We start from the raw sequence: 17496 nt of genomic DNA, 5'->3' as shown, positions 1-17496 counted from the left end.
TGATATCGATGCATCAAACGTAACCTGTAATGACGAAGTGTGAACCAATGATTAGATAACGTTGTACATCGTGTCAAATCAATATGTAAGTTAAAACACATTTCATAAAACTTTTATTACGGGGAAATCACAAAAATACCCTAAAATCAATTAAAATTTTCGATTTTTTGGAATTTTTTTGAAATTAATCCCTGATTGAAATTACCACATTAACAGTATATAAACAAATACTATTAAAGGCAGAAGGATGATGCACTAGAGAAGAACAGTGATTCAAACACAACCACAATCTGGTGATGGTTGGCTAAAAACATTGACCGATCAGTGTCACCTGTCCTGTTGATGAATTGTAATCTTTACATTTTCTTTGTTTTTAAATCTAAATACATTAAACTAGAACTGTCGTCCAGAGGGCCAACTCATACCCCCCCCCCCCCCCCCCCCCTACCAAAAAGTGAAGCATAGTGACCTGGTTACCATGGTAACCACAAAATTACAACATGATTTAGATTACGCACATCTACAATGTATAAGGGTTATTGACATAAAGTTTCGTTGAAATTCCCTCAGTAGTTTAGGAGGGGAAGCCGGTACATTGTTGTGTCTACAGACGGACGGACGGACAGACATCCTGATTCCAGTATATCCCCTAAATTTGTTGCTGGGGGATTATCAATTCTTACGATTGTATACATATATAATCTACTTTTAGGCTGTCAAGTGTACATAATTTTAGTCCCTGTTATAGGTATGGTCTAGAACTGTTCAACCTGTGAGTTAAAATCAAGCATTGAAATGTTATATATAACAAATAAAAGAGTTTTTAAATAGTCGTACAATTACTGAAAACCACATGATCCGTTTACACCATCATGACATGCTTCCATCTTGTTAGGTTGATATTTTATTGTGCCACCTCAAATGTCCATATCCTATTTCTCTGTGGTACAAGCAATACATGTCCCCTACTGGCCCCAACAGAAAATAGTAGTGACCTTGACCTTGACCTAAAAAAACCCTAAACCTCGAACTGGTTCCAGGTATTATAATGGTGCTTTATTATGGTGTGAAGTTTGATCAAAACCCTTAAGGAATGAAGATGCAAGAGTGCTGACAAATTTTGCCGCTTAGTTCATATATAGAAGACAGTCGGAGAAACTTGAGTTTCCCCATGTTCACTGGTAGAAGAACTTATAAGACTTACACTTGACATGATATTTGCGGAGGGGGTGGGGTGGGGGGGGGATGATTAGAAGTAAAAAAATGTTATCAATTCTTTAAAAAGATGTTGGAGAATGTAATATAAGAAACAAACATCAACAAATGACAAAGGACAGGAATCGTAATTTACATTATTATACCTCACTTTTGTTAGAATTCTTTTCATTGGACGAAAACATATCACCTGACATTTTATAAATCGAATATCCCCCGACAAATGCCGTCGCCGGGGTATAACCCGTCGAATAACCATGTAACCATGGCAGCAGAGTATTATACCCCGGTGTATAACCCCTCCGCCCGATGAATAACCCTTCGTCATCGAACTTGCCTGCATCGGAAGTCGGGCAGTGGAACTCTTTTGCGTTTGTTGTCGTCTGGTTCCAAAAACACAAACAACAACACAGGCTTTTGAAATGGCAGTGTCATCATGATTAGGCCGATCAACAGAAGTAGAAATAACAGTGATATTGGACAGCAAGGATGCTTTAAACACCAAAAAGGCCACAAAATATGCTCTTCAAGCTTTACAAGCATATTGTATCGAAACAGATCGTGAGATCGATCTTTTCAACAGCAGCCCAGAATCTTTTTTATTGTGTTTTTTTTCGGTATAATAAAACTATTATGACCCTCTGTGTCGGGATATATCCAGAATTATGTCCCTGGGAAGGGTTATTTTCCCGAGGGCGTAGCCCGAGGGAAAATAACTCTTCCCAGGGACATAATTCTGGATATATCCCTACACAGAGGGTCATAATAGTATAGTATATATATAGCGTTAAAGTTGTCTCCATTTGAGGTGCCTTCTGACTAAAGTTTAGTGTCCCCTGTGTATAAGCCTATGTAAGGTACATTGACAAGTCAATAGTGTGAACAAACTCTGGGGTCAAGGTTGTCAACAGTCTATACAACAATATAACAGTTCACATACCAGATCAGAAAAATAAAGTTTAATCAGACCAATAATAAAGGGTGGAGAGACCTTTATAAATATCTACCTTTACATGAAGGATTCTGGGTTCGGATTCATTACAGCAACTTGTTTTTAACCCAGGTTGGACTAAAACTTAAACTTACCTATACTACTAGCTATATATATGTACTTGTTGAAGTTCTATACTACTACTACCACCATGGCCAGTTGACTGTGTGCTTTAGCACATCAAAAGAGTGATAGATTTCTTGTTCCTATATTGATGGATTTATTTTATTGAACCATTTCAACTTCCAATCGGATTATTATCCAAGGGTATGACAAAATGTATTGTTAGTAGCTAAAATTAAAGTAGGTCATTTATTTTTTATTGTTTAAATAAAGATAGATTTTTGAATAAAAATTGTTATTTTGAAACTTCTATGATATTCATTTCTATACCCAATTTATTGATTATTTATATATAAATATAGTGATAGATAGATAGATACAATGACTTAGAGGAATACGACCTAATGTCTTTAGTAATGTCAGTGTGTCTTTATATGAACCTACAATATTTACTACAGACTTGTAAGACTTTCAGGCAACTGCTAATTTCACACACTTCTTATAATAATGTTAGAGGACTCTTTATCTTCTCAGGTGTAACAAGTTTTCATATTTCACTTATGGGTTACCTATCAACATAAAATATTGTTCCTTCATATAAAAATTTTGCACATAATTATTAGAATTTAACAATGTGATTTTTCATACTTTTTCATGTGTTTATTTCTTTCAGATATGCCTTTGTACCATCTGAGTCGATGTATAGAAATCTACAGTCTGACCGATCTGTACATGTCAAGAACATATGTTAGATATGGCTCAGTACAGGGTGTAATGTTGGCAACAGGTAGGCTTCTGGTGCGTATCATTGTATCCGATACCATATCGGGACAAACAACTTCTCAGAAGATAAATAAACCAAATTATGTTCCAGAATTCTATTATTTTTCAAGATAATGTTATCAAGATATCGTTTCGATGTCCGGAATCTAGAAACAGACGTAAAATGTTGACATGAGTGTTACCATATTGAGCGGATATTTCTGACATTTTTGTCAATTATTCCACCAAAATGTAAAACCAAGATCTCATTCGTACTAGTAATGTGTCGTCCTTTATAAGTAAATAATAATTTCCATTGAGGAATGTTGTATATAATAAAATCTCAGCCAGTAAAACGATAATACCAAAAACATTTTTGTCGACTTTGCAAAATCATTCGGATATGATCAGGTCTCCGACTTTACGCATTCATAACTCCCGAACCGGAGAAATTTCAACGCACTTACCTTGATTTTGAGGAATTCGTCAATAGTTTTAAGGGCTGAGTCTGTTAATTTTACTTGGACCACAGTTTTGTGTTCCTGAGATGAAATTGACGATGAGAGCCCATAATGACGGCCTTCTGCCAGTGCTGCCATGTTAGGTCTGATCACAGAAGGGCTTTCATCGGGGGTCGTCTCAAAATGCATAAAATTATCGACTGTCAAAAACACGAAAAAAGATTATCATTTCGCTTATGATTTAAAGACTGCAATAAAATAAATGCAGCTTTTCATATTTTAGAGAAGTAATTTATTATTTTATTAACAATTTCGTATTTTACGAAAAAATAACGAATAAATAAACAGGATATAGGTTAGACCGAGTGCACCTTGCAAAAAGGAAATCAGAGGAAAGCTCTAACAAGGGAAATAACTCCAACATAACATTGTATTTAAAAGGTGGCATGAAACTAATTTATTGCGTCTGTTCATAATGATTTTTATCTATTTGGTTTTAATATATTTCTTTTAATAGAAATATGGAGTGGATCAAAGGAACAGATTTTGCAATTAAATCTAAGCCGTAGTACATAAAAATGATAAAATATTATATATTTTAATTGAAATTTTAACAATTTTAGGTTAAAACGGACTTAAATAAATATAAGGCATCGAATAAAATAGTAATCCACAAAAAGAATAATATATATCATACACTATTAAAAACAGAAACCCTGCACATTTTAACGGTCGCTTTTGCTTAAAAAATAAATGAATATCCGTAAGTATATAAAATAGAAGTAGATGTACAAATACATTTTGAAAAATAACTAAATAAATTCATTACAAAGAAAGAAAGAAGAAAGAAAGCCTACACAAATATGGAGAGAAACATCAGGTCTCACCAGTTCAACATGAATCAACAGCAGGGAGTATTAGTCTACAGTGAAAGCGATAACTATCAGGCTGGGGAGTCCTTTTACCAGTTATAATTAAGGTATCTTGCTGGCAAACAAGGATACCAGATGCATGTGGTCAGTCTGAGGGAGCGCCCTGTGGTCAGTTTAAGGGAACGCTTGGTGGTCAGTAAAGACTGTTTTCCTGGCATTTTTTTTTCTTTACTTCGGTAACAAATTATATAAATAATATGAAATACAGCCAGAAATGAAATTATCGATGTTAAAATATTTTCGCCCTCTTGGGAATTATACACCCACTCATATATTTGTTGTTAATTTGAATAATTTTACATCTTACCCACAGTTCCCTGCGTCACAGCGAGATAATTACGTGTGTGGATCAGATAACATGTTACACTCTCGGCACGAGGAAGTTATAAAGTGTATTCCATAAAAATAAATTTTATTGAAAATACGAAATTCAATTCATACAATTACACATATCTAATCATTATTTATCTATGCGACCATCGGTAGGTTTAATGCGGGGAGATTCCTTATTTTTTGGGTACGGAAGTGTTTTAGGAGCTCAAGGGATTATATTTTTCGTGATTGCCAAACTATTTTATCTGGTGGCCGCCGCTGCCGATTTCGTATAGACAGTTTGAGACTTATGTTTGACATAATACGCATTCCTCCATGTGTTCTATTTTGTTTGGTAAGGTTACACAGTGACAATGCAGAGCAAATAGAAATATATAACCTTATAAAAAATAGAAAGTTATCAAGTAAATCCCATTGGTGTATTAATATGAAGAACACTGTTTGTGACGTAGTTTTGTTACTCTTTAGAAGTATAGTATTTTCCGAGTGATATCATTGTACTTGCAACAATTTATGTAGTTTTGTTGTATAAAAGGTGAATACCCCAACGATGGAATGTATTGATTAAAATGTTTAAGATTAAATTGATGGTTTTGTATTTATTTCCATGAACTACATTTTTTTTGACAGAACGGTCGCGTCTTCTCATGGCATCACAAAACCGGTCCCAATCGCAGCTAGCCCGAGTTTCCTCTGGCCCTGACACCATGTCTTATGTGTCAGGGCCAGAGGAAACTCGGGCTAAATCGCAGCGTGAAATCTGAGTTTGGAATGCGCTAACAAAAGTTGAATGATAAAAAAACCTTCAATTTTATGGATGTATTAATCATAACGTACTTTATTCAATCTGTCTGCAATCCTGTGAAAATTATAGGACAATATAACTTTTCCTGTTCAATGCTTAGATATAGTTATTGGTTTATTGAAGATGATAATAACAATTCACTAATAATCTGTCAAAGTGTATGAAATATTCAGTGAAATATTATACGCCCCGATTCTATCTACACTGCAGGCGGTAGGTACCTCTGAGATTGTAGGTGGTCGACACAGCCATGATACTGCACGACATGCTAAAAGTTTGGACGACATACACATAGTTAGATCATCTAGTATACATTTGCTTCCAGTGAACTTTATTATGTTGAGTGCAACTTTTTTTTTTTTTGCAAAGCGTGATATCTGTAGTTATAGCACATGGAAAACTATATTACTGTCAAGGATGCAATAAATGTGTGTAATTAATTATACTGCTGGTGGTTTATTAATCTGAAACAAACATTTTTAAGTGACATTATTGTATAGAACAATGTGGCACATTCACCACCTGACAATTCCTATGCAAGCAGCACCAAAATAGATTACGTGAAGCCACGTGCACGCTCCAAAATGGATATTACCTGTCAATTAAAATGGCAGATGTCTATTGATGAACACGCGTACAGTTGTCATAATTCGTTTCTAAATAGTGCCGTCTAAAAAACGACAGCCATATTTGAAAGTACAATTATTTTATTTGCACGTTTGCAACTACGAATAGTTTGAAACACCGAAGGCGAACATGAACGACTCAGTGAAAAATAAACGGTGGTATACAACTGTTAATAAAGGGTAATTTAAGAATGCATGTCTCAGTGTGACTCGAACCTTTACTTCAGTTGGCGCTGTCTATGAAATGACCGTTATGTTGTCATCTTAATTCGTCGTGTAATAAAGCTGTGTCAATGTGTGTTTCCAACAATACAGCAAATGGATTGCGCAATCTCTACTTACTTGGAGGATAATGGTTGATTAACAGCAGCTAGCAAACGGTATACATGGAATAAGAATAAAAACAACAACAAATACGTATGTTTTATGCTCTTACTTTTTTTCTTCTCTTATTAGACAATACCTCAATAATATCGTAACCTGCTCCTGTGGATGATTCAAAGACAATATGGTATGTGGTTGGTTCTAACAGAAAATTTCATATTCTACAGACTTATATACAGACTCGTGAAGTTATTGAAAACGTTTTTAATTCTCTAGCCGTTGAATAGATTTTGACAATCCCGGGCTCGTTTTAAAACATAATCTGGGTTTATTTCAAATGTAACATTCCTTGTGGTATTTGAAACAATGGTATAAACTGCGGGTATTTCTGGCTAGGCGATTGGGTGCCGTAGATCGTGAGTTCGAGGCCCGGTCAGGGCACGAGTCAAAAAGTTGTCTTCCCACTTGAGAGCAGAATGAAGTATTTTATTTTGTTTATTTTTATTTAGATATTTCAATTCTCGGTAAAAGATTTGGGACCTACTAATAGGCCGTTTATCACTGACCTAATAATAGGCTGTGTATCACTGACCTACGAATAGGCTGTGTATTACCAATAGGCTGTGTATTATTAATAGGTTGTGAATTACTGACCTACTAATAGGCTGTGTATCACTAATAGGCTGTGTATCATTGACCTACTAATAGGCTGTGTATCACTGACCTACGAATAGGCTGTGTATTACTGACCTACTAATAGGCTGTGTATCACTGACCTACTAATAGTCTGTGTATCACTGACCTACTAATAGGCTGTGTAGCACTGACCTACTATTAGGCTGTGTATTACTGACCTACTAATAGGCTGTGTATCATTGACCTACTAATAGGCTGTGTATCATTGACCTACTAATAGGCTGTGTATCACTGACCTACTAATAGGCTGTGTATCACTGACCTACTAATAGGCTGTGTATCACTGACCTACTAATAGGCTGTGTATCACTGATCTGCCAATAGGCTGTGTATCATTGACCTACTAATAGGCTGTGTATCACTGATCTGCCAATAGGCTGTGTATCACTGACCTACTAATAGGCTGTGTATCACTGACCTACTAATATGCTGTGTATCACTGACCTACTAATATGCTATGTATCACTGACCTACTAATAGGCTGTGTATCACTGACCTACTAATAGGCTGTGTATCACTGACCTACTAATATGCTGTGTATCACTGACCTACTAATAGGCTGTGTATCACTGACCTACTAATAGGCTGTGTATCACTGACCTACTAATAGGCTGTGTATCACTGACCTACAATAGGCTGTGTATCACTGACCTACAATAGGCTGTGTATCACTGACCTACTAATAGGCTGTGTATCACTGACCTACTAATAGGCTGTGTATCACTGACCTACTAATAGTCTGTGTATCACTGACCTACTATTAGGCTGTGTAGCACTGACCTACTAATAGGCTGTGTATCACTGACCTACTAATAGGCTATGTATTACTGACCTACAATAGGCAGTGTATTACTGACCTACTAATAGGCTGTGTATCATTGACCTACAATAGGCTGTGTAGCACTGACCTACTAATAGGCTGTGTATCATTGACCTACAATAGGCTGTGTAGCACTGACCTACTAATAGGCTGTGTATCACTGACCTACTAATAGTCTGTGTATCACTGACCTACTATTAGGCTGTGTAGCACTGACCTACTAATAGGCTGTGTATCACTGACCTACTAATAGGCTGTGTATTACTGACCTACTAATAGGCTGTGTATCACTGACCTACTAATAGTCTGTGTATCACTGACCTACTAATAGGCTGTGTAGCACTGACCTACTAATAGGCTGTGTATCACTGACCTACTAATAGGCTGTGTATTACTGACCTACTAATAGGCTGTGTATCACTGACCTACAAATAGGCTGTGTATCACTGACCTACTAATAGGCTGTGTATCAATGATCTACAAATAGGCTGTGTATCACTGACCTACTAATATGGTGTATATTACTGACCTACTAATAGGCTGTGTATCATTAACCTACAATAGGCAGTGTATTACTGACCTACTAATAGGCTGTGTATCATTGACCTACAATAGGCTGTGTAGCACTGACCTACTAATAGGCTGTGTATCATTGACCTACAATAGGCTGTGTAGCACTGACCTACTAATAGGCTGTGTATCACTGACTTACTAATAGGCTGTGTATCATTGATTCACACAAGGTAAGGAAGGATCCATTGACAAATCACAAAACAACAGGTTAAAGGTCATGTTCTTTAATACTTCATTTAACCTTGCCTCTCAGAAACATTCATGACAGTTATAGACAAATAATGATTACAACCAGTGGTGACTTAATGTCATACAAACAGTCATTATGACATATTTACAATTGCTCTGCTTCATCCCATTACAAGGTATGGATATGCAATATGTGGTATGAGAACATGACACCATTTTATCATGTGACCACTACTGTGGCATCATTAATTTTGATGTTCCCATAAACTTCACAATCTGAGTTTTGAAAAAAAAAAATAAAAAAAATCATACACTCTATCAAAATTTAGCAAATGCTGCCAAGTTTGCCAGCTATAGAAGTGCTGTTATAGAACCATGACATCATTTAATTCTTAAAACATTTATTGCTTAAAATAATAAAACATCAATAATGACTGGCATATGGACGAGGCACTTAAATCAGAATTACCTGGGTTACAAAATAATGTCACTTCTTGTATATCAGCCTTAACTTCATACTTAATGTACATAACATCATTTTGTTGATAATCTCAGCTTAGCATTGAAAGCACTGTACTTTAATCATGGCGATTCAAATTACTGTTTCTATATACTATTTTATTTTGTCATTGCACTAATAAATTCCATTTCAGCAATGTGTCACAATATGAGTGCATAGAAATAAGCATGTGAGCAATGATCTGTATTGGATTTTACAGTCCATAAAAACTGAACATAATTGTAGGCTCCAAAATTCTGATCGGTTGCCTATTTTTGCAGGCTTCAAAATTCTAACCAGTCACCTGATTTCACAAGCTTCAAAATTCTGACTGGTTACTGGAACCATAAAAAAAAAAAAAAGAAAAAAGAAATAACTGAGCTGCAAAATGCAGAATTGTTTTTTTCCCTCTCAATTTTGTTGTTTTCTGCATTTGACTATTGCTCAAACTGATCCCAGTTAAGAATTACATATACTAAATTAAACTTCCATATTCAATTATACACATACTGTAACATTATATGATTATATATACATGTAAATACCATGATATACATGTACACTTATTCTAAAGTGTTAGATATTGCACATTGCCAACCTACATTACAATATTTGTTAAAAATATTGTATAAGGCCAAACAAAATAAAAATATAGTTGGTTTGGCATAACCTGCCCGACCCAGAAAAAATGCACCTACTCAGAAAATTTTGTTGTGAAAAATAAACCCTGTTTTTTTTAATGACTTGACCGTTCTGGATATTTATGTGCGAAAGTTGCTTTACAAGTTTGAAAATACATCTTGCAAACCAAAATAAGCTTGGTGTGGGTTTCTTTTGTTTAAGATCACAAAATAAATAATGATTTCCAAACAGTTTATATTCTGGTTTATTTTTTTGTATTGAAAGTTAAAAATCTGATTTCTGAACTGAATAAAAAATAAGTTCAGCACTACCCACCTACCATGTAAATCTCCTTGATCGGGTTACAGCAAACCAAGATATTTTTAAAGATGGCCTAAAAAATGGTAAAATACATGTAGTAAGGTTTTAGGGTAAAATATTTGGGGATGGATTTTTTTATCATATACAACATAATAATGTTTTAACATAAAATATTTAGGGATGGATTTCTTTATAATATACAACATAATAATGTTTTAACATAAAATACTTCGGGATGGATTTCATTGTACAACATAATAAGGCTTTAACATTATATTTTGGGATGGTAAATGTTTAATTGCTATATATTTATGAACTGATAATACATATGCATATGGCTTTATGAGAAAGTATCTGATATCAAGCTAATGGTATAAAATGTAAAATGTATATACAAAGTTAAACAATTTTGGATGAAATCAGGCTATTAACTGAAAGTAAATGTTATGTAAATGTACATGGGATTCATAGTTCTAAATATATCACAGTGTTATATTACCAGCTTTAGCCATTGGTAAGATATTCAATTGCACATTTTAAAAGTTTGTTATTGCACTTCTTTAAAACCAAATAATATTTTAATGTGATATTTAACAGAGTATTAAACTGTTTTGTGGAAGACAATTATGCCCCTGCTCACAATTAAGCCCACTTCTTCATTTTTGCAAAATCATACATTTCAAAGTAGTTACTGGTGATTGTTAAAAGTGGTTCAAAGATAAACCCTCCAAACTTTAATGCTAAATTTTACAATTGGGAAGGGAGCTTATTAATACTGTATATATGTAATGCATTGTACAAAATTGCAGGTTCAAACGCTTCAAGGAGACATGGCTTGTTGTCCTGTGGTTATGTTTGATCTGATTTAGAGTATCTCATGATCAGCTGGAGTTCTCCTGGAATGATTAGGTGGGAAAAATGTGTGATTGACAGTTAAATGTTTCCTCCTGAAAAATATATCTAACTGAATGCCTGGTAGTTACTCTACACAAAATCTCTCTTTACAGGGAATGTGAACATATATATGCATATTAATCAATCACTAATGAATTATAATAAAACTATCACAAACAGAATGGATGTTCATATCACACATAACACATAGCAAGTTCTAGTTCACTGTGATTATTCATGATATTGAGAATCCATCTCATTGGTTAACAAAGGTCATGTGGTTCTCACAATGAAGGTCATGAAGGTCACAGCATCTTGTGTAATGCCCCAGCTGTGGAGGATATGGAAACCTTTGGACTTGTCACAATAGTGGCATATTCATGTAAGGCCTGAAATAGAAAGTTATATAAACATAGATGAATTATTTTCTTGTATCTGAAGTGAAAACAATATACTTAATGATAAAACATGTAAATTTTTCTTCTTCCAAACTTAATCCTCATACTTTAGATTAGGTATACACATATTTATCTCCCCTAGTCATAACATCACAGTACTTATACTGTAGTTAAGGTCTTTACACAGTTATCTCCCCTAATACCCTCTTACAGTACTTATACTGTAGGTAAGGTCTGTACACAGTTATCTCCCCTAGTACCCTCTTACAGTACTTATACTGTAGTTAAGGTCTGTACACAGTTATCTCCCCTAGTACCCTCTTACAGTATTTATACTGTAGGTAAGGTCTTTACATAGTTATCTCCCCTAGTACCCTCTTACAGTACTTATACTGTAGGTAAGGTATATACACAGTTATCTCCCCTAGTGCCACCTTACAGCATTTACACTGTAAGTAAGACCTGTACATAGTTATCTCCCCTATTCACCACAATATAAGGTGTATACACAGTTATCTCCCCTAGCCATCACAATATAAGGTGTATACACAGTTATCTCCCCTAGTCACCACAATATAAGGTGTACACACAGTTATCTCCACTTGCCACCACAGTATAAGGTGTATACACAGTTATCTCCCCTAGTCACCACAATATAAGGTGTATACACAGTTATCTCCCCTAGTCACCACAATATAAGGTGTATACATAGTTATCTCCCCTACTCACCACAGTATAAGGTGTATACACAGTTATCTCCCCTACTCACCACAATATAAGGTGTATACACAGTTATCTCCCCTACTCACCACAATATAAGGTGTATACACAGTTATCTCCCCTACTCACCACAATATAAGGTGTATACACAGTTATCTCCCCTACTCACCACAATATAAGGTGTATACACAGTTATCTCCCCTACTCACCACAGTATCAGGTGTATACACAGTTATCTCCCCTAGTCACCACAATGTAAGGTGTATATACAGTTATCTCCCCTAGTCAACACAATGTAAGGTGTATATACAGTTATCTCCCCTACTCACCACAGTAGGTACATGTACTTACACTATAGATAAGACGGTATTGTTCCTTTGTCTGTACAGCACCAGCTCTCTCGCCTCTCATGCAATGTAAACAGTGGAGGATGTCGACCTTACGTCTGTCCTCAAACGACCTCATACATATATCTATGGCTATCAGAGTACCTGTCCTCCCAGTCCCAGGACTGAAAACACAATCATATATCTAAATGGCAAGTAGAAAATATCTCTAGATTGGTAAATTAAAATCTTATTGTAATATACTTACAGGTCGGTTGATATAATCAAAGAATCTATATGGAATGATTTTAACTTTTATGTAGGTTTATATAGATCAGTGAAATCCATATTGTATGAGGGTAATGGAATCAATTCAAGCAATTTGCATTCCTACTCAATGGCATAAATATAAAGAAAATCCTTCAATGTAAAATTTATATTTTTAGATATCGGTATCAATGAAATAAACATATCTTTTTTTTAATGTTGGCAGTATTGAAATTCCTTAATAAAGAGTAAAAGATCATATAGATACTTATGATCATCTCATGTTATATGAGGTGGTATGTGTCAAAATGATATTGCAATCACATTTATATTCCTATAATTGAAATTTCTATTGGAAAAGTTCATACAAAATGTTGCAGCAAAAAGGTAAACATGGAATTCTGGTCGAAATAATATTGATCGAAATTAAGTTTAGCTCAATGAATGAAATTTCTTCGGAGTAGATTTCCTGTAGAACACTGCTGTGAAAAAGTAAGATTGTTATTTTCGTATCAATATTGTAAAAGCTTGAAACATTGATGGAGTACCATCAATAACTCTTGTGTCACCTACCTGCAATGAACAACCACTGGGGCACCACTATCTTCAAAATGTGGACGTGTGTCGAGGATAAATTTGACCAATGATATAGGCTCAGGTATGCCATCTTTAGGCCAGGAAGTGTACCAGAAATGGTGGATCTCACGGATCAAATTGTTCTGGAAAAACAACAATGAACCAGAAATGGATGATAATTTAGTTATGAAATAATACACATATCTATATACAAATCATCAATTACAATATATATGTGGTCGTTCAGAGGCAAGAAGTTGAAAACCTTTGGTAGCAGTGTACAGTAAAAATGTCAATTCTGAGGCACATATTTTTGTCTTTAGGTATGTAAACATAGCCAGTTAACCCTACATTTGTAATCTAATACTACATTTGCAATTTTAATACAGCTGTAACGAAACTAATTTTTTCTATGTTTTTCAGACCTGTGAATACAAATATGGTAACCACTTTGAAAAACCTTAAAAACCTGCAGAATATCGTGATATTTGAACCAAAATGACACAATTCCCTACACAATTTTTTTCCCCTGAAACCTATTTTAAATTAAATTTCTCCATCCTAAAGACAGAATTAATCTTGTTTTGTTTTGACATATGTTCATCATTAAATTTTTCTGTTATCTTACCTTATATGCAAAGTACCGTTTTCCGCTGTAGGCAAAACTTAATTTCCGGTGTAAACACACATTCGGAAAATCCGGAAATTTAAAATCCGAAACCATTTTTTTTTTATAACAAATGTGAAGCTTACATATACTCTTTCATAATGAATATACTAATTATAGTTTGCATTTATTTTTAATGCATATCATAATACAGGAGTAATTATGTGCTTAACAAAACAATCACCCCTGGCCAGGCTGTCCTACTGTAGTGTGCTACCTTATTCTTAGTGACCCTTTTTCTCTTGGCTGAGCTTTGAATCTAGCTGTGCTTCTAATAAATCTTAGTAACAATTACATCTATATATGCCATGGTCTCTGACTGAAAACAACTTCTACAACTGACCCCTATCTTCCTATAGTATGCCTGAATCAATCTCTAGAGTTCTTACATCTATCAGAATATCTCGAAGTCTACTCCTCTAAAATAGCTTGGCAGATTTCATCTTTGCTTTCATGTAGCATCCCTAGAGAAAAGAAATGCAGTAGATATGTACCGTGTATTGTAATTTGCTTTAAAAGCACCCAAAGAATATCTAATTAACAGATTATTTCCCAGTTTTTCAGATTATAAACCTGACATCATTATTTAGTTATGACAGCATACCTCAATATCCTTCAGCTGAAGTACATACATGGTGTATTCCTGCTGAACATCCTTTTTCTTTAGTACTACTGTGATGTCCCCGAACTGTAGACAGGAGTCCATACCCTCAGTGTCCGGCCAGTAATTCTCACAGCTAGGCTATCAAACATACAAAAGTTTACTCTGTAAGTATAAAACAAATCACCACTCCCCTATGTCTATGTTCTGTAACAGTTAAGGGTGGATAGGTGGAGCAGAGATAATGTACTCAACTTTCTCCAGTTGGGGTTCAAATCCCAGAATTGACATAAAAAGGTATTGGGATTACCTGCCCAATCAATGGCAATCATACAGGTTTTTTTCAGGGTATTTCGGTTTCCTCTCCAGAAAGACCGCTCGTGTGCTCCAATCCGGGTCAACATGATTGAGTGATTAACATCAGTTGATATAACTTGTGTCACAATTGTTGTCAGAAAGCAAAACAAAATCATTAGTTCTGTCATTATCTATCAAACAAACAAACAAAAAGATTTTTACCTGTCCATTTGCTTGCATGGGAACAAGCATAAGTATGGCCCGAGATTGTTGTTCCCATACCATCCTCCAGAAGTCACTCATCGTCCCGCGTAGTGGGGCTTGTGTGGCAATGTACGTCTTGTAGGCATGGTTGTAGCCCTGTAATAGTAGCAGGTTAGATGTATTTGTTGTGATTGTAGCCCTGTTTTATAACACAGCTGATCATTGTTACTTGTGTACTATATACCCTTATAACACAGCTTATAATTGTTACTTGTGTACTATATACCCTTATAACACAGCTGATCATTGTTACTTGTGTACTATATACCCTTATAACACAGCTGATCATTGTTACTTGTGTACTATATACCCTTATAACACAGCTGATCATTGTTACTTGTGTACTATATACCCTTATAACACAGCTGATCATTGTTACTTGTGTACTATATACCCTTATAACACAGCTGATCATTGTTACTTGTGTACTATATACCCTTATAACACAGCTGATAATTGTTACTTGTGTACTATATACCCTTATAACACAGCTTATAATTGTTACTTGTGTACTATATACCCTTATAACACAGCTGATCATTGTTACTTGTGTACTATATACCCTTATAACACAGCTGATCATTGTTACTTGTGTACTATATACCCTTATAACACAGCTTATAATTGTTACTTGTGTACTACATTGTATACCCTTATAACACAGCTTATAATTGTTACTTGTGTACTATATACCCTTATAACACAGCTGATCATTGTTACTTGTGTACTATATACCCTTATAACACAGCTGATCATTGTTACTTGTGTACTATATACCCTTATAACACAGCTGATAATTGTTACTTGTGTACTATATACCCTTATAACACAGCTGATCATTGTTACTTGTGTACTACATTGTATACCCTTATAACACAGCTGATCATTGTTACTTGTGTACTACATTGTATACCCTTATAACACAGCTGATCATTGTTACTTGTGTACTATACCCTTATAACACAGCTGATCATTGTTACTTGTGTACTATATACCCTTATAACACAGCTGATCATTGTTACTTGTGTACTATATACCCTTATAACACAGCTTATAATTGTTACTTGTGTACTATATACCCTTATAACACAGCTGATCATTGTTACTTGTGTACTATATACCCTTATAACACAGCTTATAATTGTTACTTGTGTACTATATACCCTTATAACACAGCTGATCATTGTTACTTGTGTACTATATACCCTTATAACACAGCTGATCATTGTTACTTGTGTACTATATACCCTTATAACACAGCTGATCATTGTTACTTGTGTACTATATACCCTTATAACACAGCTGATCATTGTTACTTGTGTACTATATACCCTTATAACACAGCTTATAATTGTTACTTGTGTACTATATACCCTTATAACACAGCTGATCAATGTTACTTGTGTACTATACCCTTATGACACAGCTGATCATTGTTATTTGTGTACTATATACCCTTATAACACAGCTGATCATTGTTACTTGTGTACTATATACCCTTATAACACAGCTTATAATTGTTACTTGTGTACTATATACCCTTATAACACAGCTTATAATTGTTACTTGTGTACTACATTGTATACCCTTATAACACAGCTTATAATTGTTACTTGTGTACTATATACCCTTATAACACAGCTGATCATTGTTACTTGTGTACTATATACCCTTATAACACAGCTGATCATTGTTACTTGTGTACTATACCCTTATAACACAGCTGATAATTGTTACTTGTGTACTATATACCCTTATAACACAGCTGATAATTGTTACTTGTGTACTATATACCCTTATAACACAGCTGATCATTGTTACTTGTGTACTATATACCCTTATAACACAGCTGATAATTGTTACTTGTGTACTATATACCCTTATAACACAGCTGATCATTGTTACTTGTGTACTACATTGTATACCCTTATAACACAGCTGATCATTGTTACTTGTGTACTATATACCCTTATAACACAGCTGATAATTGTTACTTGTGTACTATATACCCTTATAACACAGCTGATCATTGTTACTTGTGTACTACATTGTATACCCTTATAACACAGCTGATCATTGTTACTTGTGTACTATATACCCTTATAACACAGCTGATCATTGTTACTTGTGTACTATACCCTTATAACACAGCTGATCATTGTTACTTGTGTACTATATACCCTTATAACACAGCTGATCATTGTTACTTGTGTACTATATACCCTTATAACACAGCTTATAATTGTTACTTGTGT

At 34.7% G+C, this 17496-nt stretch overlaps 2 protein-coding genes across 3 annotated transcripts in view; both read right to left on the bottom strand.

Annotated features, from left to right (window-relative positions):
• The window catches only part of LOC117334078 (RNA polymerase II elongation factor ELL-like), a 37522-nt gene extending 33887 nt beyond the window's left edge, over positions 1 to 3635 (bottom strand). Inside the window, exon 1 of the mRNA XM_033893517.1 lies at positions 3499 to 3635. Coding sequence (XP_033749408.1) covers positions 3499 to 3630 — 132 coding nt within the window. The 5' untranslated portion in view covers positions 3631 to 3635. The remainder of the gene's footprint in view (positions 1 to 3498) is intronic.
• A 5174-nt stretch (positions 3636 to 8809) lies between these two features.
• The window catches only part of LOC117334543, a 38330-nt gene continuing 29643 nt past the window's right edge, over positions 8810 to 17496 (bottom strand). For both annotated transcript variants that reach the window (XM_033894224.1, XM_033894223.1), the window contains exons 9-13: positions 15200 to 15337; positions 14684 to 14821; positions 13410 to 13555; positions 12595 to 12754; positions 8810 to 11514 (exon numbers count right to left, since the gene is read on the bottom strand). In XM_033894224.1, the coding sequence (XP_033750115.1) occupies positions 11431 to 11514; positions 12595 to 12754; positions 13410 to 13555; positions 14684 to 14821; positions 15200 to 15337 (666 nt within the window). In that variant the 3' untranslated portion in view covers positions 8810 to 11430. The remainder of the gene's footprint in view (positions 11515 to 12594; positions 12755 to 13409; positions 13556 to 14683; positions 14822 to 15199; positions 15338 to 17496) is intronic.

This window comes from Pecten maximus, chromosome 9, assembly GCF_902652985.1.
Source record: "Pecten maximus chromosome 9, xPecMax1.1, whole genome shotgun sequence".
Lineage (NCBI taxonomy): Eukaryota > Metazoa > Mollusca > Bivalvia > Pectinida > Pectinidae > Pecten > Pecten maximus.
The sequence above is the reverse complement of the archived record's forward strand: the minus strand, read 5'-3'. Positions and strand labels throughout refer to the sequence as shown.